General features: G+C 31.8%; 2 protein-coding genes across 3 annotated transcripts in view; both read left to right on the top strand.

The window, feature by feature from the left end:
- The window catches only part of LOC148301926 (uncharacterized), a 32,450-nt gene extending 9,313 nt beyond the window's left edge, over window positions 1–23,137 (top strand). Inside the window, exons 4-8 of the mRNA XM_088272488.1 lie at window positions 13,165–13,359; window positions 18,628–18,897; window positions 20,114–20,462; window positions 21,287–21,543; window positions 21,760–23,137. Of these exons, the coding sequence (XP_088128614.1) occupies window positions 13,165–13,359; window positions 18,628–18,897; window positions 20,114–20,462; window positions 21,287–21,543; window positions 21,760–22,092 (1,404 nt within the window). The 3' untranslated portion in view covers window positions 22,093–23,137. The remainder of the gene's footprint in view (window positions 1–13,164; window positions 13,360–18,627; window positions 18,898–20,113; window positions 20,463–21,286; window positions 21,544–21,759) is intronic.
- Window positions 23,138–25,103: 1,966 nt separating this feature from the next.
- The window catches only part of mew (multiple edematous wings), a 175,463-nt gene continuing 173,251 nt past the window's right edge, over window positions 25,104–27,315 (top strand). The window contains exon 1 of one of the 2 annotated variants that reach the window (XM_088272486.1): window positions 25,104–25,438. In XM_088272486.1, the coding sequence (XP_088128612.1) occupies window positions 25,257–25,438 (182 nt within the window). In that variant the 5' untranslated portion in view covers window positions 25,104–25,256. The remainder of the gene's footprint in view (window positions 25,439–27,315) is intronic. The other variant, XM_088272487.1, reaches the window with a different exon arrangement.

Below are 27,315 nucleotides of genomic sequence, written 5' to 3'. Positions count from 1 at the left end.
CACAAATCTGGGTTTTCTACACATAGAAGTTTTTTTTATTACTTTTTATACATCTCAACATAGATGAAGAAGAATAAACAAGTCTAGGTATTTACAGGGCCCATGAGCTTATTATTTATTGATTTTATACGCATTTATCTGATTAATAATTCAGAGAATTATTACTGAGAAACTACTTCTAACAATTACGCAGTTATCAAAGTAATGAATTGATGATTTTGTATCTGTCTGCTTAAATCGTGAACATTGGAACTAGAATCTAGATTGAAGAGTTTTTTTTGTTAACTATCGATTGTGTCTAGATTTGAATTGATACTCCGTATACTAATCACGCCGATCCGAAGTTCACTTCCACAGTAGTGATAAATGAGAGCATTACGATGTAAATAAATAAATAAATAAGAACTTCGATTTGACTCATTTGCGCAGTGATCTTGGGGGCAAAACAGTCAAACAAGGTCAATCAGTACAATTTGTTTATTGTCTTTGTATAACAATAATAGTACTATTTTGTTCATTGATGAATTTATTTGAATCATCATCTTCAGTGTACTTAACTCTGGTTCCTTTCCTATACCCACATATTCTTTTTTCATAACTTAGTAATATTTTTTTACAAATAACTTTATATATTATCAAATCTTAATTATAATTTCGACCGGTTTCGAAGCAAACAGGTTCTTCCTCGAGACTAATTAATACTTCACCCTATAAAAATTTTGGCGGTTAGGAGAGCTCGAGTAGAAATTTCAAGTGCCATTTATTTGTATTAAAAGTAAATGTCTAAAATATATTATGCAGATACAATGGAGGGCTTCATTTGTAACATTTTCAAATATTAGAAACCAAAAAAAAGTCAATAGTTATTTACAATAAATAAATACATAATTAAACGATTTATCTAAAAGTCCGGTATTAAAGAGATGTTGGTAATAGATCCAAAGGAAGACCGAAGAAAACTTGGCGTGATTAAGTATACCAAATACTTAAAAGTGGTCAGGTCAGGAGTCGGAATAATCGGCGGGTATGTATGAGGAGATGCATGAACGTGGAAGAGGCGAAGAATGTTTGCAAAGACAGATTGGTGTGGCGTTATATTATCACTATATTATGCATATTTACATATCGCTCACTCCTTTCAACAACGTCATATATCAAAAATCGACAATTTTAAATTGTGCATGTTTTAGAAATGGTCAGAAAATGTACTATATCCCAGGAAAAGCGGCATATTTTTAACTTAATATTTACCCGCTACAGGGCAGAAAGTGTTCTTTTTGCATTTTGAAGAAAAGGTATTGTTTAATTATTATTTTTTAAATATACTAAATATTTTTCAAATGGAGAAAAAACATTCAGGTTTTACCTAAGAAGATCTGTTGCAAAGTAAAAATTTCAATAAGTGGCTTGATATTTGTTTTTAATACATTTAATTATATTTTTAAACTTTAAAAACGATCTCCTGAAAAATCAAGTTTTTTGATTTATGACGTTCTTGAAAGGTGTGAGCTGAACTGTACTGTGTAACTGAATAGCCACTAGAGCCACTGAAAGTGATGGATTGCTTACGACAGATGCGATGTCTGGTTTTGTAATTTGCGGTAGGCATGTTCAGGTTGGCGGTTTGTGATACTTGTATCCGCAAATACGAGAATAGAACCGCCCAGCAGTAGTTGCATCATTCTATCTTGATAGCTTTTGCTTTCAGATTATATTGATAGCTTTTGCTGTGCCTACCCTAATAAACTATTTCGACACACTGCAATTTCACAATAGAAGCATTTTTCTTTAAATTAAATTATAATTGGATAAAAATTGGATAGAATTCGATTAAAATTGGGCAAAATTAATGGTTAAGTGATCTCTTCAACATTTACCTTGATTAACTACCACAATTCTCAAATTTCTATATATATCAATAATCCCACGACACAGTACATATCGCTCACTCCTTTCAACAACGTCATATAAAAAATCGACAATCTTCAGTGGTGCATATTTTCAGAATGCCCTGAAAATGCACTATATCCCAGTAAAAGCGGCATATTTTTAACATAATATTTACAGAAAGTATTGTTTTTGCATTTTGAAGAAAAAGTATTGTTTTATAATTTTTTCAAATATACTAAATATTTTTCAAATGGAGAAAAAACATTCAAATTTTACCTAAAAAGATCTGTTGCATAGTAAAAAGTTCAATGAGTGGCTTGATATTTACTTTTAATACATTTTATAATATTTTTAAACTTCAAAAACGAACTCCTGAAAAATCAAGTTATTTGATATTATAATATTACGTTGTTTAAAGGAGTGAGCAATATGAGTTCACAACAGCCATCTACGTTGAATTTATATCTTATCTATGGTGATTGAGTTTTTATTAGGCAAAAACCGTTTTTTTATGTATGCAAGATCCGAACTCAGAATTATTTTTACATACTGAGAAACGCCTGAAATCATAACTATTTTTTTTTGCAGCTTATAATTTGGTCATCTCAGACTTTCATATTCTTCATCATCTACGTTGAGATGTCAAAAAAGACGTAAAAACAACTAAACGGAGAAAATCCTAGATTTGTGAACAAATATTTGGACACACTCAAATATGTAAAAAAATTGCCTTATCGATCTCAGTTTTAGTTATTAAATAACGGTTTTATATCTTCTCGGGAATATTTTGGACGTTGGTTTCAATTATATAATTTATATATATTTATAACTTCTTTTAATAATTTTTAAGGTATTTTGTTCCTTCTTCTTAATCTTGGTATAGGCTTTATGGCCTGTTTTTAAGAGGGATTAATAAGCCTCCTATGATATCAATTCCCAGCTGTCAATCTCTTTTCATATTTTTATCTCTATTTTTTTTCTTTTACATATAATGTGTATGCCATATGAACCTTAGAGGCTCGCACACTTCACCTCAAGGTTTGGAGTAAAGATAAAAAGATAAAATATAATATATAAGTCGAAATAGAAACCGGTTCATGAGTCAGGATAGCGATTACGTATTATATGTCACAGAATACAGACGTCTCGGAATTTCAAATATAATCTTAACTACCTTTGACTAATCGGAAAGGTCAGGGGTTTTAAACTAAACCGTTTAAAACTTACTCCATAATGTTCATGGAAACTTTCAGATATTATGAAAATTTAAAAATTCAATTGAATTTATGTTTATCTACTCGTATCTATGCATAATTTATCTATCAATCTTTGTCCGCCTCCGCAGTGTAGTGGCCAGCAATCTCGGCCACCGTTCTGGAGGTCCCGAGTTCGATTCCCAGGGGGGGGAGGTCAAATAAATATAACTGATTTATTTCACTGTAATATTTATTCAATATTACCCTGGACTGGTACCTTAAGCGGAGGGCTGATCACCTTTCTTTCATGTGTTTGATTTTACAATGCTTATAAAAAAACAATGCAATCGAAAACATTGAAAAAGCTAAGCTGACGGCATTTGTTAAGAAGCACGCTGTCGGCCATTTGTGATCGCGTGTGTTGCTGTTACGTTCAAGAGATAGCGCTGCCATTGTGGTAAAAAAAAGTTTTAAAAATCTATTTTTTCTTGTCACAATTAACAAAATAATAAATAAAAATACACGCTCGTTCGAATGGTCGTGAGAATTTTTTTTAGAAACAAAAAGAATTTTAAATTTTTTATTTATATATAGTAGATATACACATTGGACGTATTTTAGAATATGGATTGATGAAGATATGCTACGCCAACAATGTTTTGAAAAATACATATTTCCGTATAAATATTGTTTATGCAAATCTTCGCTGATTCATTTGTGCCGTGTACAATATATGTACGTCTTAATCTTGTTGTTACGGTCAATAATATATGTACTACCTAATGTTATTATATCTGAGGTCAACTGCGGATTGAATAAATAAAATATCCAACTAAAGATGACCTGTAGATTAAAGAGAGTTAGCGTAAATTATCGGAATCTACGCATTGTTTTGTTGATCTCAACACAGGGCAAGGTTTTAATCACCAAGATACGTAAATGTATCAATCTTTTATTTTTATACATATATTTTCTACTGAAAGGGTCTGACGTAAGATGCTCTTTCGGTAATATGATTTGACGCCTTTCAGATGTTATATTGTTAGTTGTTACATCATTTTACAAGGTGGCGCAAAATTGCAACACGTTGACTACCACGAAAATTTTCAGAATTCCGGCCTAAAAAGCCAATTTCATTCATCAATTTCAAATCAAACTAATTATAGTACATAATGGATCTTTGTCAGATGAGAGGAATATCTAATTTAACATACTCAACCTATAAAGGATTGTATTAGACTCGTTTTGTGTTTATAACAGCCGATATAATTAATATTTTCATTCATAATTTTCTTTTGGAAAATTTGCCTTCGAAAAAACGTTATTTTCGTATGTTGGCAATGAATGACGTCACAGAAACGATGGAGTTATTTAAATGTTGGTGTCATTGCTAAATTATTGGCGGCTCTATTTGTTGATGTCTAGGATCCAAGTTAAAATAGCAAATTGAAAAAGCAAATTGGTGTACATTTGTGCCCGTTTTATAAATCTGTTGTATTCTGCATCTGTCTAGTTCACAAATATTAAATATGATTGAGGTACGATGCCATTTGCAAAAAATATATCATCTTCCGATTGGGTGATTAATTTTGCGCCACCCTGTATTATTGATTGAAATAACTTTTTCTTATAAAATGAGCAAAGGGACATAACATGTTTTTATTATTCCGTGAGATGGTAACGTCTGAAACCGTTAACGCTATCGTAAATATTTATCAGTATGGGAACACATCATTATTTTGTTGACGATTGAGGTGTTTCTGAGGAAGTAATATTACCGTATGTCAGATTGTAGAGATAACTCGTTTTATTAGTCATTTATTGATTCGTAATCGAATATCACATCATATAAATCAGGGTATCGGATCATAATTGTTTGATATCATTTCACGAGGATTATACTTGTGATATTACAATAAAATTAATTGTAAATAATTATCTTGTCAACATTTTTTGAAATTCAGTTTTATATGATAATTTCTGTATACTGCTATTTTTTTAAATACAAGACCGACTGAAAGCTACATTGACCAAAAAATCGTTGATTGTAAAAATGACGAAAATTTTTAGTGTGTCCAAATACTTGTTCGCAAAATCTTCACTCTGAAGATATTTCACATTTTAAATTATTTTACATTTTATTATTTTACATTATTTACTATTTATATTTTTAATTGTATGGTTTAATGCAACGAATGACACGTTTTTAATATGTGAAAACCACGAAGTTAAGAATAGACGTCGTGGAGTAGTTGGGTGTGCGCTCGACTGCGAAACTGGCATCGCGGGCTCGATTCCAAGATTTGCAATATAAATTCAAGAAAAAAATATTTTCAGTTGGTCTGGGTGCTTGTGATGTGTTTTTCACATTTACCTTCCCTTTCCTTACTTTTATACCTGCAGACAAGTATTTAAAAAGGTGGAGGGTTATTATTTTTTTTAAAGTAGTACTGTATTTACCAAATAAAACTGAAATTAAAAATGGATAGGTATTATCACAAAAAGTGACCCAATTACTGAAAAAAAATCATTATGCAATTGGCAGTAATCGATCCCGCGACGGTAGTTCTGTAGTAAAGCGTCTACTCAACAACGCTACGGACTCCGCATTTGAAAAAATGAAGAAAATGTTGAAACGGGTATTTTTTCTGATTTACGGCATACTCATACTTCTGCATTTGTCTTTAAATTACCAACTAATAACTTAGTTGGTTGATTATCTCTGGCAGTGTCGGAACTATTTCAGTTTACAGGGCAGACGGGGTATGCGTTCCTTATAACTGTAATATCCCGGGAGTTTCATCACATCTTTCAGATTCGAAAACCCACGGTTGCCGTTTCGTCACAAAACTTTTTTTTTGAGAAAATAATTTCGGTAAAGATGGCGCTTCAATGTGACGTGTGACGCTCCGACAGCTGGCTATTTATAATATTCGTTTCTCTCCCGTCGAGTGCCAAGAAATTGTATGATGAAATTAATACGTAATGCTATGTTTTAGAAATGATACAGTAAAACCATTGTTAAATAGGAAGCCTATTGGATTACGAAAGAAATAATAATTTACGTTAATTTCTCTCTTGTTATCTGTTGTCTTGTGTATAAGACGTATGTATATTCGCTAGAATTTAGATACCTTTTTCTCTAGGCTTACCCTGAGGATAACCCTACAGGTTCTATGGTAATCCGAAAAATTATTTAACATGTTTATAAAATGTAAAAATGTTACTTGCAAAGTTCGTATTTTTTCAGTTCTACGAAAAATTACTGTAAGTACATAACTCCTGTGAGAATGTGATTTTAAATAGATTAGATAAAAAGAAACTTGTATTTTACCTTCATATATGTGTTTTTTTGAAACGGGCAATTCGACTGTCATAAAAATATTTCTTAAAATTAAACCATCGCGGGATTAGACAATAATTTTTTTTTATGATGACTTATTTTATAAATTGCAAAATAAACAATAAATCTGATATTTCCGAGTCTAACAACATGGACCTAAATTTCCGCAAGTTAAACTTCTTCTAACCCTTATCCGCACCCAATGGTGCATAGAGAACTGCATCGTATTGAACCGTTCGCATCGTATCGTTGAACTGGAACTGCATCGTATCGTTCAACCGCGCTCAAGGGTGGTCGTGTGCTTACGCTCAATTAAAAAAAATGTGTATAGGGATTTTTTTGTTATTTAGGATATGCATGGAAAAAATATTTTTATTTATGTAAAAACGATGCTTCAAGAAAAAAATCAATTACCTAAAATGTTACCTAGATTTAAAGATAATAAAATTGCGACTTAACGAATATTTGGCCTTATTTTTTATTTTTTTATTGGCAAAGCACTCAAAATTGAGTGATACATTAATATTTGGCCTTTATACACGATAGTAACTGCAAGGGTTACTAGATACATAATTTAGTTTTTGATTCGCAAAATCCTTAATTCACGATCGGACGCATACTGATAATATGACTGACTATTTATTAAGTATGAATATGGCCGATAAAATACGTAATTATATTTATAATAATGTTTTGACTACACAAATTGATCTCATGGGGAGATCCTTATCCAATTAAGTTCACATCGTGTTTGATTGAACTCATTAATTTGCATCATACTAACGGCTGATGTGAATTCTCAAAGTCGGCGCCACATAATTATTCTGCATAATAATTAAAACGTAAATATTCTCCATTACCACTCTATCTTCTGCGCTCCGCGTATTCTAAAATAGGACTTTTCAAGAAATATATAAATGATTTCTTAGACAACGTTGGATATAACGCATTGTTATTGCTTTTCTTAAGCATAATAAATATATTACTACTACTACTACCATCACGCCATTTCCACGCAGGGGTAGGCAGAAAGGATGGAACGCCACACTCTTCTGACCTGACATACACTCCTCGCCTCCTTCACATCCATACATCTAGTCATACATGCCCTCCGATTACGCAGACTTTTGACACCACCAGATTTTAGGTTCTGATTGATCTGATCGTGTCAAGTCTTTTTCGGTCGTCCTCGTTCTGTTTTCCCGCTCACATTCGCCACATATATTTTATTAGTCATTCTCTCGTTTTCTATTCGCTCCACATGTCTATACCACCGTAAAGAACTCTTCCTAATCTTTTCAATTATTCCTTGTTCACCCTTACATTCCTTTCTTATATCTTCGTTTTGAATTCTGTCATACAATGATTTTCCACACATTCGTCTGAGGGAGCGCATTTCATAACAAATATTACGCGTAATAAGCTTTGAAATTTAACCAAAATGAACAATATTTAATATTTTTTAATGATTTTCGGTTGCAATTGAGATTAGTCTTGTAAACGCAACGCTTGGAATATGATAAGCAGTGTTGCATAATTTACAAACTTACAAACAAATGTGGAATATGTAATTGGAACATTACAAGTACATGTTTTATAATACTTATACATAGATAACTTCCTGTTACTGATATATTCAATTCCCAGATAAAATCAAATAAAATAAAGCTAAATTCCTTCAAAGTCGAGACTTTGAAGGAATTTAGCTTATTTAAAATCGGACTTATTTAAAATCTTTTCCAGTAGCACCCCGAGTTATGTAGACTTCGACATACATACGTACATTCTTAACTACTAAAATTGGTATAACTCGATGTTACTGATCTGTTAAATTCCCAAATAAAATGAAGCCAAATCGTACAGTCCCTTTTAAGCGTCGATTGAACTTCAGGGATTAATTTAAATAATTTTTCAGTAGCACCCCAAGTTACGTAATTTGTTACGTTTGTACGTACATTATCAACTACTAAAATATACATAAAACGTGAAAAAATGTGAACTCTGAGTCTAATTCGCGGAAGCCTATTTAATATCACATAGTTTACCTGCTTTTTGACGTTGAAATATTACGTAAGTATTTAGTTATTTTTAATGATTTTTTTTAGTAGACACCAAAGCATTAATAACGTAGGTAGGTACCAGATAGTCTATTTTTAAATATGAAATTAAATCTTTAAAAAAAATACCTTAATTAATTTATTGATTTTGCGTTTAATTTGTAGAACTCCATTTTAATTTATGTATTAATTTTAAATCAAACACAGATTTTTTGAATCTACTAAGCTGTATTTTATTAACAAAAAATCATAAAAATTAATATTGTGACAATTGTTTCGCCTAGTTATGGCATTTTCAAACGAAGGTTCATTTGAAAATGTCATAACTAGGCGAAACAATTGTCACAATATTAATTTTTATGTGTTTTTGTTAGTAAAATACAACTAAGTAGACTCAAAAAATCTGTGTTTGATTTAAAATTAATACGCAAACCTTCTTAATCTGTTTACAAACATTCCTCATCCAAATTTAGCAGTTCTCGCGTAAGTCGGGGCATTTTGAAAGGGAAAAATAAATTTGCCAGCTGCGGCTGTCGAACCAGCGATTGCAGCTATAAATATTTTATCACGTGGTTAAATTATCCTGACTCATAGCATTCCGATTCGTTCAACTTTAAACGAAACGTCCGCAGGCGCCCGAGCACAAAGTCCACCGCCAAAATAACTTTGCATTTTGTTACTTTGTATTTGTACAGCTTCCTTTCATTAGATTGACGTGTCTGCTACTTGTGGGCTTCTGATGAATCTGATTTATCGCATACATTATTTCGTTTTTGGACTTTGGTATAACACAGTGGTTCTTAACCGGTACTCTGCGGAGCCTTGGTGCTCCGCGAGCTTGTTGCAAATGCTCCTTGAAATTGTGAAAACCAAAATTTAATGTTGGCTCATTTACGGTCGATTTAAGTTGAAAATATAATATATTATTTTTCGGCATCTCATCAAAGATGAAGAAGAATATGGATGTCTGGGCATTTACGGGGCTGACGACTGTCATAGGCTGGTTTTTAAGTGATCACTTTACACACTGTAACATTCACCAATTCTACCCGTGGTTGACAACCACAGACTCCTATATTCTTCTTCGTCTATATTGAGATGTTAAAAAAGGATAAATAGAACATAAAATCGAAATTACAATATCGACGACTGTCATAGGCTGGTTTTTAAGTGATCACTTTACACACGTGTAACATTCACCAATTCTACCCATTATTGAGATGTCAAAAAATAATATGAAAAATAACTCCTGTAATTGGAGATAATCCAGATTTTGTGAACAAGTATTTGGACACTCTCAAAATGTTGTGAAAATATAATGGCTAGATGGCAGCACCCTCGCAAAATGGAGTGGTGTGCACTCATCTCACAACACCTTAACGGAACTACTTAAAGGAATTGAAAATATCATGGGAGTTATGTGTAGGAATTTTCAAGAACGGTGCTCCATCAATGGTAGGTTCATTGAAAGGATTTGTGACCCTTGATTTGTGAACCTTTGCTTAGCAATTTGAATGAAGAAACGAGAGTAGCTATATCAAATGTTAGACTTTATACTGCGGAAATTCGTAAAAGTCGACAAGCTCAGGTGACACATCAAATAATTTTCGCCGAAAAAAATTTCATTGGAGTATATATGTTTTTACGTAACTTTTTAATTATTGTAATTTTTAACTTGTCCGTAATAAAATAATCAGTTTAATTTTTAATTAAAGTTATCTTTGTATGTTTTTTGGATCTTTAGTTTTGGTGTACCGTGGATTTTCCTTATGAACAAAAGTGCTCCCCGACATGCTCCCTGAAAAGGTTCAGAACCACTGATCTAACCTTTCACTCCTCTCAATTTATTTCATTTACAATGTGTTAATATTTATTAGGTACTCGTTCGGTGGTGGACTTTCTTCGACGCGCAATATTTGACATTGCGTGATGAATAAAAGTACGTCAGAGACTAGCTACTTGAATTGATTTTCATATTAGGTCCAATTGTCGGGGAAAATAAAAAGATTTACAATCTTGGATGTAGATTGTCATTTGTTATTCGTGTTCATTTATCAAATGCGTATCTTGCATATATGTACTCGTATGTACATTAAAATTTGCATATGCGTACATTTTAATCATTGTACCTGTTCCAAAACTTCCCTATTTCATTTTACATCCAGATCTACATTAATTTCTTTCGACAACAATGATTTTGGATTTGTCAACATTCATCAATAAATCACTTTACTTGCACACATTATACACCTTGACACCAATATCTTCTCTACTATCGGCATGACACAGCATCGTCAGCATACAAAAGGCAGCAAATCGATTATTTCAATGCCAATATTTAAACCTTTCAATTATTTCATGCAATATTAAGTATATATCAAACAGCCACGGTGACATTACACATCCCCGCTTAACACCCTAAGGGCGCTTGTGCACTACACGGAATTTTACCGTCCGGCAGTTCGGTTAGCATGCAAAAACGGATGATGCCAAACCAAGATGAAAAAGAACCATTTACCCTAATGCATTCAGAGCTATCCTCGCACAAGGCCCGTGCGTATCAGGAGATACATGAATTTAATTTTTTTTACTATTATTTAAAAATAAAATAAAACTGGTGGTTTATTACACGTGTTAATTTTTTTTGAAATATTAGAATGTAAATCACTAATATTTATTTTCACCATCCCTTGGAATCGAGCCCGGGACCTCCAGCATGGTAGCTAAACACGCTAACTATTACACCAAGTAGGCGGACAATACTATACATTTAAGCAGTTAATACAGTAGATACTATTTTTATTTTGGTATTCGTTAAGTCACAACTTAATTTTCTCTAAATCCAGGTAACATTTTACGTAATTTATTTTTTGCATTGAAAAAATAAGTTTTACTTTGAAATAATCACATGGTTTTGAAAAGAAAAGAGTTTTTAAAGGTAAGGATTTAATTTATAAAAAAAAATCCAATTTACATTCTTTAAAAAAATCCTCCCTACCTCTACAGCAGTCGGTCGGTGATTGAATTCTGTGTTGCGTTGTGACCCCTTAAACCACTTACATATCGCTCACTTCTTTCAAGAACGTCATAAATAAAAAAAACTTAATTTTTCAGGAGAACGTTTTTAAATTTTAAAAATATAATACAATGTATTAAAAATAAATATCAAGCCACGTATTGAACTTTTTATTGTGCAACAGATCTTTTGGTAAAACCTGAAGGTTTTTTCTCCATTTACGTATATTCAAAAAAATAATTAAACAATACCTTTTCTTCAAAATGCAAAAACAACACTTTCTGCCCTGTAGCGGGTAAATATTTAGTTTAAAATAAAGTTTAAAATATGCCTCTTTTGCTGGAATATAGTACATATTCTGGGCATTCCGGAAATATGCACAACTGAAAATTGACGATTTATTTATGACGTTCTTGAAAGGAGTGAGCGATATTTTAAAGAAGTCGTTACTTTATTCAGCATTATATATATATTTAACTAGACATTATGTTGTGTATAATTACGACACAGTAATTTTTGGCAATCTTGGACAAGGACGGAATAAAAATAGGAACTTCAATAATATACTACTTATATTGACTTATCAATTTGATACTAAATCGCTAGCTGTAATTTTAAAGCGTCACCATTTCATTTCCGTCTTTTGGTGCTTGTGATGGGATACAAATTTGATTTTTTCTTTACGTAAGATAAAAGTACCGTGAAAGTGTTAATTTAATATTAACATTTAATAGGTGATTTTCCAGCAGTATTATTTTCATTTTCAATTTTATATTATTTTTTAACAAAAATGTTGATGGTGCATCAGTTTCCATATTTGATAAACTTTTTGCTTAAAAAACTTGTTTCGTATATCGGTGAATATTATTTCGAGGTACGCAATTTTACTTATACCATTTAAAACTGTACTTATTTTTTTGAAAAACATTTCAGGTTTTTTCAGTTTAAAAAGTACCTACCTAACATTTTTTCCCTTAATTTTCTACGTTTTTCAGAAAACATATCATGTTTCCGGTTGTGGTACCGTGGTTAGTGTCGCGGACACTTCGCTCACTCCTTTCAAGAACGTCATAAATCAAAAAACTTGATTTTTCAGGAGAACGTTTTTAAAGTTTAAAAATATAATACAATATATTAAAAATAAATATCAAGCCACTTATTGAACTTTTTACTGTGCAACATATCTTTTTAGGTAAAACCTGAAGGTTTTTTTTCCATTTGAGAAATAAGTAGTATATTAAAAAAAAAAATTAAACATTACCTTTTCTTCAAAATCCAAAAACAACACTTTCCGCCCTGTAGCGGGTAAATATTAAGTTAAAAATATGCCGCTTTTGCTGGGATATAGTAGACGTTCTTGAAAGGAGTGAGCGACTTATGTCAGAGTTTCTCTGTTTGAACCCACTCTACCACAATTTGATACCTATTTCTAATCATGAGCGGCTCACAGATATTAATAATAAAGACACAAATATTTCTCTTAAATATATATATAAATATATATATATATATATATATATATATATATATATATATATATATATATATATATATATATATATATATATATATATATATATATATATATATATCATCATATCATTTTTTGTTTGTCATGTACACTTAATATTTGATGGTGTTTTTAACTATTTATAATTCCAGGGCCAGCTTGAGAAGGCCGGGCATTCCAAGAGGAAGATCAGTCGTGGACCTTTAGTCTTAGATGCTGGTACTCTCGGAGACATCCCAGCCGTCTATGTTGTGCCTGCCTTGGCGCCACACCAGCTCCCCGTAATCGGGGTCTACATAGACCCCCGCGTCCACACCGGATTCCGTTATAGGGTTCGACCCCTAGAGGTAAGATGAATATCATTTCTGAATCAATATTCTTAGATTTTACCGATTTGATGCCAGTTTTTCATCCCACCCATCTTTAATTGTAAGGCAAGGTATAAATTTTACAATATTTATCATTTTTATTAAGGTTCAAGCTATGTAACATATCTATTCAACTTAACCCTTATTGTCACAGTTGGAAATGCAATACACATTCTTCAATCAATAATTCAACGCTGCAAACTAGAAAGATTTGCTATCCTTTTTTGAGAATTTTACACTCTATCAATTAAATTAAAGTTTGTCTCATCAGTACCCTGTTGGATAAAACTAAAATACTTTATAAGATCACTTTTGAGTTAGTTAATGTAAACACAACTAGTTTCGAGAACTAGAGACAGGCACCGTGGAGTAGCTGGGTCAATTCCCGTCAGTTGCAAAATAAATCCAAGAAAGATTTATTTTCAGTTGGTTTTGTGTGTTTGTTATGTATTTTTCACATCTACCTTTCCTATTCTTACTATCCTACCTGCAGACAAGTCTTTAAAAGTAGAGACTTTGCGGGTTTATCCTTTAAAAGGATACTAAAGATCAACTGTTTGTGAGAAATTCTTTTGTTCTTGTTCTAGTCATGTTTTACACAAATAAACTCAAAAGTGGTCTCATACAAGTGTTTTTATATTTAAATATTATTTTTTTTATATTTAAATTGTCATATTATTCCATAAAGTTAATGTCAAATCAATCAATTACCCTGATGGATGTTTAAAAAAACGGATACATGAAAAAGATATGATGTTTTTACTGTTTTACTGTTTTAAGTCCAGTCTTCATCCAAATGGATGTTAAATTTTGTATGACTGAATGAATAATTTATATGTATAATTTATTATATCGCTCACTCCTTTCAAGAACGTCATAAATCAAAAAATTTGATTTTTCAGGAGAACGTTTTTAAAGTTTAAAAATATAATACAATGTATTAAAAATAAATATCAACCCACTTATTGAACTTTTTACTGTGCAACAGATCTTTTTAGGTAAAACCAGAAGGTTTTTTCTCTTTTTGAAAAATATTTATTTTATTTAAAAAAAATAATTAAATAATACCTTTTCTTCAAAATGCAAAAACAACACTCTCTGCCCTGTAGCAAGTAAATATTAAGTTAAAAATATGCCTCTTTTGCTGGGATATAGTACATTTTTTGGGCATTCCGAAAACATGCCTAACTGAAAAATTAACAATTTTTGATTTATGACGTTCTTGAAAGGAGTGAGCGATATATATATAATTTAATACATTATATGTATTAAAGCGATATATTTGTATTTTTATGTTATATCCTATTAACTCTCTCGCTTTCCAATTCCTAGTTATTCATTCACATTCCGTTGTCACTGTAAGGGTCAAAGTCATTTATTCAAACAAGTATTAACTTTGTTTTTCAATTCCTGCATATGTCGAAAATATACGCTTGAATGTTTATTGTATGATAAATATTGCAAGATTTTTCTATGTAGCTTTTAAGTGTTGTAAGCAAATTATACAAATGCTTTTTTTAGTTAAATTATTACACTATAAGCCAATCCTAGAAATATCTGATACCATCCTCATCAGACATTTCCAGGTTCCCATAGAATAATTGTTGAAATAATTATTTTAGGGCTATTAGGTAAGTATGATTAAGTTTGATGACATTATTTCAACTTATCAACACTCTTGCGTAAAATATTAAATGTGAAATTGGGGCCCCATTTACAAGTAGCGGTAGTAATGTAGTGGTTAGCCTATATTGCTACCGTACTCAATGTCTCATGTTCAATTCCTAGAGATTTAAAAAATGAGAGATTTTCACTCATATTGCTCTAGACCAGTACCTGAAGTGCAGGATTGATCACCTTGCTTTCATATGATAATCGCGCATTGCGTCGGTCTGATGCGATGCCTTTTGCACCATTCGCTCACTCCTTTGAAGAACGTCAAAAATCAAAAATAGTCAATTTTCAGTTGTGCATGCTTTCGGAATGCTTAGAAAATGTACTATATCCCAGCAAAAGAGGAATATTTTTAGCTTAATATTTACCCGCTACAGGGCAGAAAGTGTTGTTTTTGCATTTTGAGGAAAAGGTATTGTTTAATTATTTTTTTAAATATAGTAAATATTTATCAAATGGAGACAAAACCTTCAGGTTTTACCTAAAAAGATCTGTTGCACAGTAAAAAGTTCAATAAGTGGCTTGATATTTATTTTTAATACATTGTATTATATTTTTAAACTTTAAAAACGTTCTCTTGAAAAATCAAGTTTTTTGATTTATGACGTTCTTGAAAGGAGTGAGCGCAATGTGTGCAAATAAGAGTCAGAAGAAAAGGCATTCCCGAGTGATTCTGTTTGCAGTAAATAAATCTCTGAATACTGATCGGCAGTTCTAGATTGCTTGATGGAATAGATTACCAAAATACAATAATTCTGCCATTAAATCTTATTTGTACAACAACAATTTAAATATATAAAAAATGGGAAATTATCTCATGAATATTACCATTTAACAAGGAATACAATTTATGAAGCTTAATCAAAGTTTTTAAACTTTGGTTGGTATTTAATATATTTTTTTGTGAAATAACTTAATAAAATATAAATATCTGAGCTAATTTCTATTATGTACTACATACTGAATTTCTAAAGAGAAAGAGTGTTAATAAGTATAATAAAATCATAGATTAAGAACTTCTTTACGTTGTTGTCATACTGAATGATCATTATTTATTTTCGAAATAAACAATACATCCTCTGGTACATGTTTGTCATATGAGATTAATTCAAACATGTTATGTACATGGCTTTAAATCGCATGCATTCCTGACATACTGTTATGTTTGCTTAAACCATTCTCGGAGAGGTCATCATCAATCTATATAACATGCATTTATATACAACACAAACTTACCCAGTGATTGCATGAGGAACCTCATAAAATGGATATAAATTGCTGCGAGAAACACACATCCGAATTTAAGTTAGGATATTATAAAATGGCTTTTTTAAATTATGAGGTTTGAATATTTCCGTTATAAGTTTGTTCATTGTGTATGGACGCTGTGTGAGATTCCAGTCTAAATAAATGTAGAAAAATATTTTGTAACCAAACACGATAACTGAATTTAGAATTTGATTTACCCTCATCTATAGCCAATGGTGCATAGGACACTGCATCAAATTGATGTTAAATTGATCGTTTATTGTGATATTTCAGTTAGTGTTTGTAAGAATTTTGCAGCTGTAACCAGTGGTGTAATGATGAAGGAGAATTTAGTCCTCAGTCAAAACTTTTGTAGTGTAGTAGTTACATAGTTGATGTAGCGCTTCCATGCTGGAGGTTCCGAGTTCAAATCCTAGGAGGGTCAAAATAAAGATTAGGGATTTTTACTCTAATGGATATTTAATATCATTCTGGACTTGTACATGAAGTGCAGGACTGATCACCCGGCTTTCACATACTTAAAAATCAAGATGGCACTTTGTCAAATGTGATGTAATGCCGTATGCGCTATTAAGCTACTGCCTGGCTCTAAATACAGGCTTATCTTTTCCAAGACATAAGGAATCAATGTTTTACACCGCTGGTTTATAGTGCATCAACGAAAATAAAGGATTTTTACTAGGAGTGTTCACAAATCTTTAAGATAATTCTGTTTCGGTTCTTTGAAACAATCAAAAGAATTATTTTGCTAGTTTCCGTACAAAAACGTTACCTTAGATCCCAAATTGTTTGGATTTTGGTACTTGGCGATAAAAAGGGTTAAATATTTCACGTACCTAAAAATGAATACTTTTTGGTAGATGACAAATTTGGCGTGGATCAACCTCGCCCATAAAATGTATTTGTTTTGAATTCCAGTAAAAGCGTAAATAGGGCTGGAGGCCTTGGTCCATATAAAGGACACCGTGAGTTGTTTTTTTATTTTATTTTTATGCAATTGTATTTATTCCCTTATTTATATTATAGTTACAAGTTACTTGACTCAAACAACCATTTCTCAAGAGAGCTTGAAAACATTTTCATCTTGATTCAGCCATTTTCATAAATCACATTCATGTTGCATTGTTCATTCATATAATATAACTTCATATTATGTATTTATCTTATTTTTTGTCCTGTATAGTCCATTGTATGTTTTTTTTTTTAAATTATAGAGTAACGTTTCATCCTAGATTTGAATTGGTGGGTTCGATACCCGCCGTGGATAACCTAACAAGGCAATTTAAAAATAATTTCTTAATTGATAAGATTGTTTGGTATGAAACACTGATAAATATTTCACTATGGAGAAACATGGTTGTGATCTAAATATATTTTTTTTAAATATATGTATTTATTAAATTCATATCCATTTTTGAAATTTTAAAAGAATTGACTGTTTAAATTTATAAAACTGCTACTAAATACCATTTTAATATGCTTGGCATAGTGTTTTAAAGTCATTACTTGTATCGTTGCTTGCCTTTCTAACTGTCATACAAGTATGCTTTTACACGGGAGTATTTTTTATATATTTGCGGTTATAATAATAATGAAGTATGAAATTAACATTTCCATGAATCTAATTTAAAATGATGTTAACTATGCACATATGATTTAAAAATATAAATATTATTTATTTTTTCCAGTACAAAAATTATTTAATTATTGATACTTGTTAAAGATACAGATATGTATAAGCACTCACTGACTCTTGAGACCATCAACCCTTTATTATGGATGAAACGGGCTTATATCATAGTGAAAAAAAAACAAATCCTTTGATATGTTATAAAGTGATCCTTACATCGCTATAAAGTGTTTAGTGTGCAAATTTACCTAAACAAAATGATTTTTGCCTAACTGGCATTTACAATAATTTGGTATGAAAGGGTCAATATATCTTTATTCATCTACAATAATATTTCGTTAAATTTATTTGTTACTATAAATTTGATATTGTGCCGTATTGTATCAGTCAGTTTGTCAGTGTTTCAACAAAACAATCATATTATTTTAAGTTACATAAAATTATTTTATTTTATTTTTCATGTACTGTAATTTTATTATGACAATTGTGTCATATGTTTTATTTTAGTAGTCTCTAGTCATTATGTAGAATCGAGAACTTCACCACCTTCTATTGTAGCACTGTAATCATATCTTCCCAGTTCTATTATTCATGCTGCAATTTTATTCAAACTCCTCACAATAAAAGATAATAATTTATATCGGATGAAATTAACTGAATGGGAATGTTTTCAGGGATTGAGTGGCCCGACAAGCTCAAAGAAGCCAAGGAGCCTGTTCAAGGACAAGGCCCTTACGTTGATGAGTATCGGACGAGGATACGCCCGTCGCTTCACCTTTGAGCCAGTGGATTCAACACTAAATGACAATGAAAACTACTTCTGGAGTGACTCCAGACCCGAAGGCTTCGGATTTGAGATTGAGGCGGTCTCTCTCGGAGACAAATTTACTGTCTTTGATACTAACCACGAGGCGCAGGGAACATTGGAAGTTGTCCAACTGCAGGTACATACATTTTTTCTTAATTTATTTTATGCGGACTAGCATGATCATACAAATGATATAGCTTGATGATGGATGATAGAAAATATATTAAGCCGAATGAAGTATTACAAAGACGACATTAGTCAAAGAATTGATTTGTTTTAACTGCAATTCCAATCCTAAATATCAGCTTCTCATAATGTTTGTATCATATATTATGATAATAATATTTTTAATAATGCTGTGAATAATTCATACTATAATCCAGGGGTTCCCAAAGTGTGCGCCGCGGCGCCCTGGTGCGCCGTAGAAAGTAAAGAGGGGCGTTGTGAGTCGATCCTCTATCATTATCCGAAACCACAAATATTCTCGGGTACCTACAAAGCAACATTTTCTTTGTTGAGAGCTAGCATCTTTCTACCCAACTACTATTATTGTAGGTACCTACCTATTTCTTTCGACTATAATATACATATATAGTCACATTGTATTTTTCAAATAGCTTACAAACCGTGACAAAATACTAAACTTGTAAGTGCGCCGCGGGCTGAAAAAGATTGGGAACCTCTGCTATAATCAATATTTGAAACGCTAAAATAACCAACCCTAAAATAACTTTGGTTAAATTCAACATATCGTGTAGCGGTCAGCGCGTTTGGCTACCATGCTGGGGGTCCCGTGTTCGATTCCTAGGGGAGGAGGCAAAATAAATATATTTCGCTCGAATATTTATTTAGTACAACCCTGGACTGGTACTAAGTGCATGATCGCCTTGCCTTTTCAAAATTAACAATCAAATTAATACTGTTTTAATGCAGTGCTCGGTGCACCATTGAGTACTGATAAGGGTCAGTAGAACAACTTAATATTGAATTCTTCATCAAGACATAGTTTAAAAAATGCTTTACAAGTCATATTCGCTAAGAGAATATAATTAATATTAAAAAAAAAACTGAAATGTTGAGACATTTAATACATCTTGATCAAAACTATTTAATTTGACCCAATCTAGTAATGCAATTAAAACAATTGAAATATTTCATGGATCCTTGCATAATATATGTAAATTATGTAGTCATATTGTTTTACTGAACTCATCTTGAAACATTCAGTATATACAATATTTATATGTTTTGCAAAATAATTACATATTTATGGTACAAATAATGGGTTGAAAACAACTCAATGTTATAGGTAGCTTTATACATATATTGATTGAGTATATTATTCATTCTAGAAGGAGCAAGTAGAACAGGAGCAAGTTATCAACAAGGATGGTTCAATCGAGAAGAAAGTTAAAATATACACTCTATGCAAAGTGGAGTGGTATGAGAAGAGTGGAGAAACTAATGTAGTTCCGGTCACAGGAATTGCCGTGGTGAAGAAATGTAGGGGAAAGAAGGAAGCCGCAGTTATGAAAGTCCTGAACGTTTCCATTGGAGTCAAGTCACATAAGAAGGGCTTCGAACTAAAACCCGGCGTACAGTCTTGTTTGAGAAGAATCAACGTGTCTGGAGAGGCGATTTCTGATATCCCTACCAAGTACACAATATTCGGACTGGAGAATTATGAACACCCTGTTGTTGGTAAGCCTAATCATTTATAAAAATTAAACATTGTTAACACATCATTTGCGGGGATCGCTTAAAAGCATTATTTACATACTGTTAGTAGAGAGCAGGAGACGCTTATAAGCATTCTACGGTATTTGCTTACTTTTGGTAGAGCGCGAGACACCAAAAAATATTGTACAGATCGGTATTGTGTTTGTGGTTACTTGTGATTAGTATATGATCCTAATTCTTCTTCTCCATCTTAATCCTCATTGCTGAGGGTTGTGACCCTTGCAGAAGCAATGACTCTTCTCCAGTTATCCCTTGACTGCGCTGCACGTAGCGCTCCAACCACTGAGGTGCCTGCTGCTGCCTTCATTTGATCGGTCCATCGTGTGGGGGATCTTCCTCTCCCTCTCTTTCCCTCCAGGCTACTGATCACGATGATCCTAATTATTTTACTAATTAGGGTTGGGTTTAATGTTGCATATAATCAAATAATTAATGGTGGAATCTCATTTCACAGATATAATATTGTTTAATTTCATTATTCCACTGACAAGTCAGTAATGTCCTGATAGTATTTTTCCGGGTGTTATTCCTTCTTGTTCCTTCTTGGCAACAAATAGTATTTATGACATCCAACATAATCTAAAAAATCACTATTAGCATCTGAATACTCTTTTTACTAAGAGCTGAAATGGGTCATAAAGAATCACAAATTGTCTAAATATGAAACAGAGCGCTAAAAATTGTGTCTCCATGACTTGGCTGTTATTCCATCAGTCAAAAAACAAAAATATACTGAAAATTCAAAAACATATCTTTGCAATACTAATTGTTGTTCCCTGTTTCAGGAACCTATGTGGATCCTCGCATCATAGCCGGTTTCCACTACCGAGTGCGTCCGGTCGGATGGCGTCGCCATCTGTTCCAAGGTCGCTCCTTGCTGTTGCAGTCCGTCGGTATGGGATATGGCAAGAGACTGTCCTTCCAGCCCGACACTCTCAACGCTCCGGAGAATTATTTCTGGTCCGATTCTCATGCTGATGGAGTTGGCTTTGAACCCAGAGCTCTCCATGCAGGGATGAAATTTGAGGTTACGGCTAATGGGGTAAATACACTGGCAATTTTTCCACAGTATCTAAATACTATATTTTTCTACTGAATCAGAATCGGAACCCCTTTTCTTTGCATGTAGAAGAGATTATTTAGAATAAAGCCGCAATGTGGAGAAGGTTTTTAAAATTTATGCATATGATTAAGATTTAAATTAAACATGTAATACATATTGGTTTTCTTATGTTTTAATTGACTTTTTTTCCCATAGGAACATTTGGGAGATGCCCAAGTTTTCCGTGCCGACATGCCTCAGATTGAACTGAAGACCGAATTCATCACCGTCCCTGGAAAAACAAAGAAATCTGTCGTAAAGCATATTCAAGTAGATGTTACTTGCCATATGAAGCTCGCAACTACTGGAGGTGGCTCCGTAGACTCGGAAGTCCATCTCATAAGAGTTTCCGGAGTAGCTATGGTGCAGAAAGACCCAGAAAACTCTATTGCGAAGGTTATCAGAGTTTACAACGTCGGTCTTGCTTCCCAACTTAACCAACTGTTTGTGCAGTCTCAAACAGAACTCACTTTCCATCCACAGCCTTGAAAAGTTAACAAAAATCACCGAACGTCCGAAAGATGAATGCAGCCCTCAGTACTAAGGCAGCTTCTTTAGATAATGATATTATGTAATATTTACTTACCATATATCTTTATACATAGTTTTTAATTTCATTTGTGATGATAATTTATCCAAAGATCACATCGTTTTTACAATATAACTTATCCAAATGCTCATTTTATTTGCAATCTTCATGTAAATATGTAGCATTCCAAACATCGTCCATTTGGCAATTTAGTGAAGTCTACGAACAAGAGAGCGAATTAGGGGATATCTTATTGAAGCATTCCTGGCCCCGGAAGGCAAAAATTAGATCTGATATTATTATCTATTATTAAGTATTCATTTAAATTTATATTATCCCATAATTTTTAATGTTGCCATGAGAATAAAAAGAGTTTATCGCTAATAAAAGATGCCTTGATGGTACTTGATTATGAAACTCAATATGTATAATTATATTTACCATGCCCAGTACTTTTCCTGAAAGATAATGTGTTTATCATACTGTGATATTATAAATATAAACGTTTTTCACATTGGATAAATAAAAATAATTACTGAATTTTCAACAACAAATATCAATATTCCTACTTATGATACGGAAGTATAAATTAAAGTACTTGGTGGTCAATAATAGTTAGGAACAAAATTAGGAAAATGTCTTTTTGCATGTCTCTTAGCATTATTACCACCCAACCATTAGCAAAATTTTTAAATAATGAAAACAATTATGTTTGAAATTCATGAAAACTCAAGAAAGAAATTAGGGTTCCAAAATCTTTTGCTTTAAAAAAACATCTTCATTAAAACAATTGAATGAAATAACTATTAAGCTGTATGCTTGAAAATAAAATAAAGGATATATTTTTAATATCATACAAATGAACTCATGTTGTATTACACCTACGTACCTTGCTTATTGCATGTTATTTAGGAAGAATCAGTATTTTAAAGAAATATTTATGAAAACTTGATATTTATATATGATACTTTGTATTTTATGAATAAACTTACATAATTCCTTTAATTTGTGTGTTTTATCATCCTTCGTATCTATAACATATTTGCTTCATTGGAAGAACAAAGATTTGTATACAAAGCGGGTTCAAAACGCTTCAGCAACTAACAAACAAACAATTCACGTGAAGGTCATTATTTTATGTCTCCAACAGTATTTTGGGTTATGAACAGACTGTCATGTACAATGCGAACTGAAATGTTGGCAGAATCACTGTGAAAGAGCTAATTTTTTCTAAAAATAAAAAGTTAAAGATGGTTATGGAAAATAATAGATGAAAAAAGAGGAAACGTTTCTAGGAGAGGTGAAAAGTTCCATAGAAAGATATCACCCTGATAAAAAGTCCAAATCAGAATCAAGTTATGTCAGAATTTGGTTATTTGAGGATTTTTTTTGGATTTCAGTGCATATTTATACCTTAACTAATAAATAATATAAAAAGGGCACTCATGAATGCAGTCGAAATGGTCAAAATAGATGTTCGAATGGTAAAATATGAAATGAATGCAAGGCTAAGATAAGCATTATCAATAAAATTAAGAAAGGTTTATTGAGATAGTTTGGACGTGTGGAACGAATGAGTTAGGAAAGAACTATAAAAAAATTATAAGACGAATGTAGTTGGAAAAAGAAGCAGAGAAAGACGGAGGAAAACTTGTCACAATCAGGTACGTCAAATACTTAAAGCGACCGGGTCATGAGTCTTAATACTCGGTGGGTATATATAAGGAGATGCATGAATGTGGCAGAGGTGAAGAATGTTTGCAAAGACAGAGTGGTTTGGCATCCTATTCCCTCGGCCTACCCCTGCGGAGAAGCGGCGTGGTTAGTTAATTTGTTAGAAATATTGTAAACACAGAAGACTATATTCTTACATGAGTGGAACGGGTTATAGGTATGTATTAAGGTTTTCAAGTCGTTTAGTGATGTCACAGCATATATAGTGTCAAAAATAATAAATGAACAGAGATAGTATTTCGCCGGAACCGATAAACATGATGGATGCTGTGTGCAATGGAGAAAACATTACCCTGTTGATAGCAGTCAAACTTGTTTTGTAAAGCGTTTCGTAAAACCTCACACAGATGGCTCTCTACGCAAAAAATTTCTATATGAATCTGCTGATTGGCATTAAAATCACCGCTAGATGACACTACTATTCACAACCAAGCGATTTTTGTCACTAGATGTCACTAGTATCTTTCTACTTTTATTGCTACTACTCGGATGTCCGTACACTGATATTTTTTAAATTTGAATTATTTCGGACACAGGTTTTTATTCCGCACAATAAAATATTTTAAATATAATTTAAATAAATAAAACATAAATTATTACATTTGAAATCTTCATGTAATAAGCTTGAAGTAATTAAAATGATTTTGTTTTTGATGAAAATCGTTCAATTCGATAAAAATCACAAATAATAATATGACAGCTAGATTAAGTTGTCTCTTATTGCTTTGATATTTATTAATAGCAGCTTAAATAGTCTGGGTTTCATAAAAATAATATATTTTGATCATTTATACAGCATCATTTTCATAAATACTTTTTATTACGGGCGATTTGATGTGAATTAATTACGAGGAAAATATATGACTGAAAAATGCGGTTTAATTTTTTTAAAATTCACATTTGTTTTAGGTATCAAAATAATATAATAAAATAAAATTCTGTCAAATCTGAAAGAATCCAAAATGAATTAGAGGTAAGTACTTATATAAAAAAAAGTATGTTTTCCGTCCACGCTGAGCATTAAAACATGGTATAGGATTACTAAAATAATAATTCTTACTCAGTAAACTTATTAAGTAACATACAAGATTGAAAATTGAAAAAAAGTACAGTATAAAAATGTATAAAATGTATTATACACAAGTTTTAGTCACAACATTAGCCTCGCTCGAGCATAACTGCTTTTGACTGAGCTCACAGCGTCCCGCTTACAGCTCACAAACTCACAATTTGCGGAGCATTCGTTCGCCGGTTGGCTAGTCGTAATGACGCGCGCACGATGGTTCTCGATTCGGATTTTTTTTACGATTTCTTAACGAAATAATGACGACTATGATTATGAATTAAACAGTGATCGTTTAGCGATAAAATTACTGTAAATCCAGTGAAAATGTTTCCTCAACGGTGTAATGTGATATTTGTGATAATTGTTATCAGTGTTTTTCAATTATCGAAAACTTTTAATTTGGAGACTAGAATTCCTGTGATAAAACGAGGAAAAAATGGATCACACTTCGGATATTCAGTTGCTGAACATCAGACGATATATGAGAACGAATCTCCGATAAGCTGGTACGTTTTATTTGTTATTTTGTAGTTTTTTTTAACGGTACCTGCGCGGCGTAAACAATAGCCTTCAAATACTAATCAAATACACGCGCTCTACAGGTGTCAGTATAATAAATAATACAACACTATTGTGTTTCTTTTAATAAGCCCAGCATTCGTTAAGACGCAACTCAATTTTCTCTAAATCCAGGTAACATTTTACCTTTATTTTTCTTTCTGAAAACACAATTTTCCACAAAAATAATAAGTTTTTCTTCGAAATAATTGCATGGTTTTCAAAATAAAAGAGTTAATGAAAGGTAAGGAGTTAAAAAAATATATAAAAATTATTTCTACATACATTTAAAATAAAAAATAAAATTTAATATACATATTTTCATATGTGTGCATTTCGTGTGTCACATAATTCTCACATGAACTGACATTTTTTCTCGATCAGTTACACTGTACATTCTTTTAAGAGGTCACTTGTCCGGCGTGAGCAGACAAGTGACCTCTCCGGTGGTCTCCAGTGGAATGAATGAGATATAACGAATGCTGGGCCTTAAATATCACAATATCCTTATCTAGCAGTATTATCATTTATCAATGGTGATAAGCATAATAAAACTGATAAGCCATATTTATTAGGTCGACATTTACACACAGTTCGATTATCAGTACTAAGTATGTATTTTGTCAGTATATGTTTTGTACATTGTGCAATGAATGTCAGTCCACAGAATAAGTGGGCGTTTGCTGTTATTTTTTTAGTTACGCAATCGATTTGAAGATTTATAAACAACGACATGGCACCTTAAATTATTTGTCAATATTTGTTTGGATTTTTTAATGCGCATGCATATATGTAGTACACGCCATACCCATGTTTATTTTAATCTTCGGTAAACATTTAGTCGTTGGCAGTACTGGCAACTTTATTTTCGCGCTTTTTTAGAATTCTGTCTTGTTTTCAAAAATATATATAATTTTTTTTAATTAAACAGAGTTTTTAACCCTGATGTTCAAGGGAAACATGTGAACATCGTCGTTTTATAACATTTGATATATATATATATATATATATATATATATATATATATATATATATATATATATATATATATATATATATATATATATATATATATATATATATATATATATATATATATATATATATATATATATATATATATATATATATATAAAATAATCTGCGTTTATATTTATACCTGTAGATGGAAGCATCTTTAGCTTCCGAAACTAGTCGCAACAAAATATAATTCTCGAGTGGTATAAAGCAAGTGTTCTAATTATAATTAAATAATTTAGGCATATCACAAACAATATTTATTTTATAAATGCTGTTTTTTTTTTATTGTAACGTAGAAGGTACCAATTATACTATACACACACAGCAATTACGATTTTAATCAAATTCTTTAAATATTTCAATTTAACGAACGCAGGTGTTAATTATCAATTATTCATATCAATATTACATATTCTTATAAAAAATAATCACAACATTCGCATATAATATCTATAAACGATCGCTAGAAATACGACGTGAGAAATTACAAAAATATTTAAAAGACCTTCCGAGTTATAATGCCGATTCCAATATTTTTACATCTTCACAGCATGATTTGGTTATTAAGGTGTCTTAATACTGACGTTAATACCGATTCGAAATATTTGTGAGTTAGTTATAATAACAATTAATAGTGTATATTATAGTTAGGCACGCTCCATGTGTCAGTTGGTCGTTAATGGGAATTCGGAAAATAAAATATGGGAAATATTGCTCACTCCTTTCAACAACGTCGTATATCAAAAATCGACAATTTTCAGTTGTGCATGTTTTCGGAATGCACAGAAAATATACTATATCCCAG

This window comes from Brachycentrus maculatus, unplaced genomic scaffold (genome assembly GCF_059751285.1).
Source record: "Brachycentrus maculatus isolate JH-2025_06_01 unplaced genomic scaffold, ASM5975128v1 h1tg000499l, whole genome shotgun sequence".
Taxonomy (NCBI): Eukaryota; Metazoa; Arthropoda; class Insecta; order Trichoptera; family Brachycentridae; genus Brachycentrus; species Brachycentrus maculatus.
Note: the sequence above shows the minus strand (reverse complement) of the source record. Positions and strands in the feature narration are given on the sequence as shown.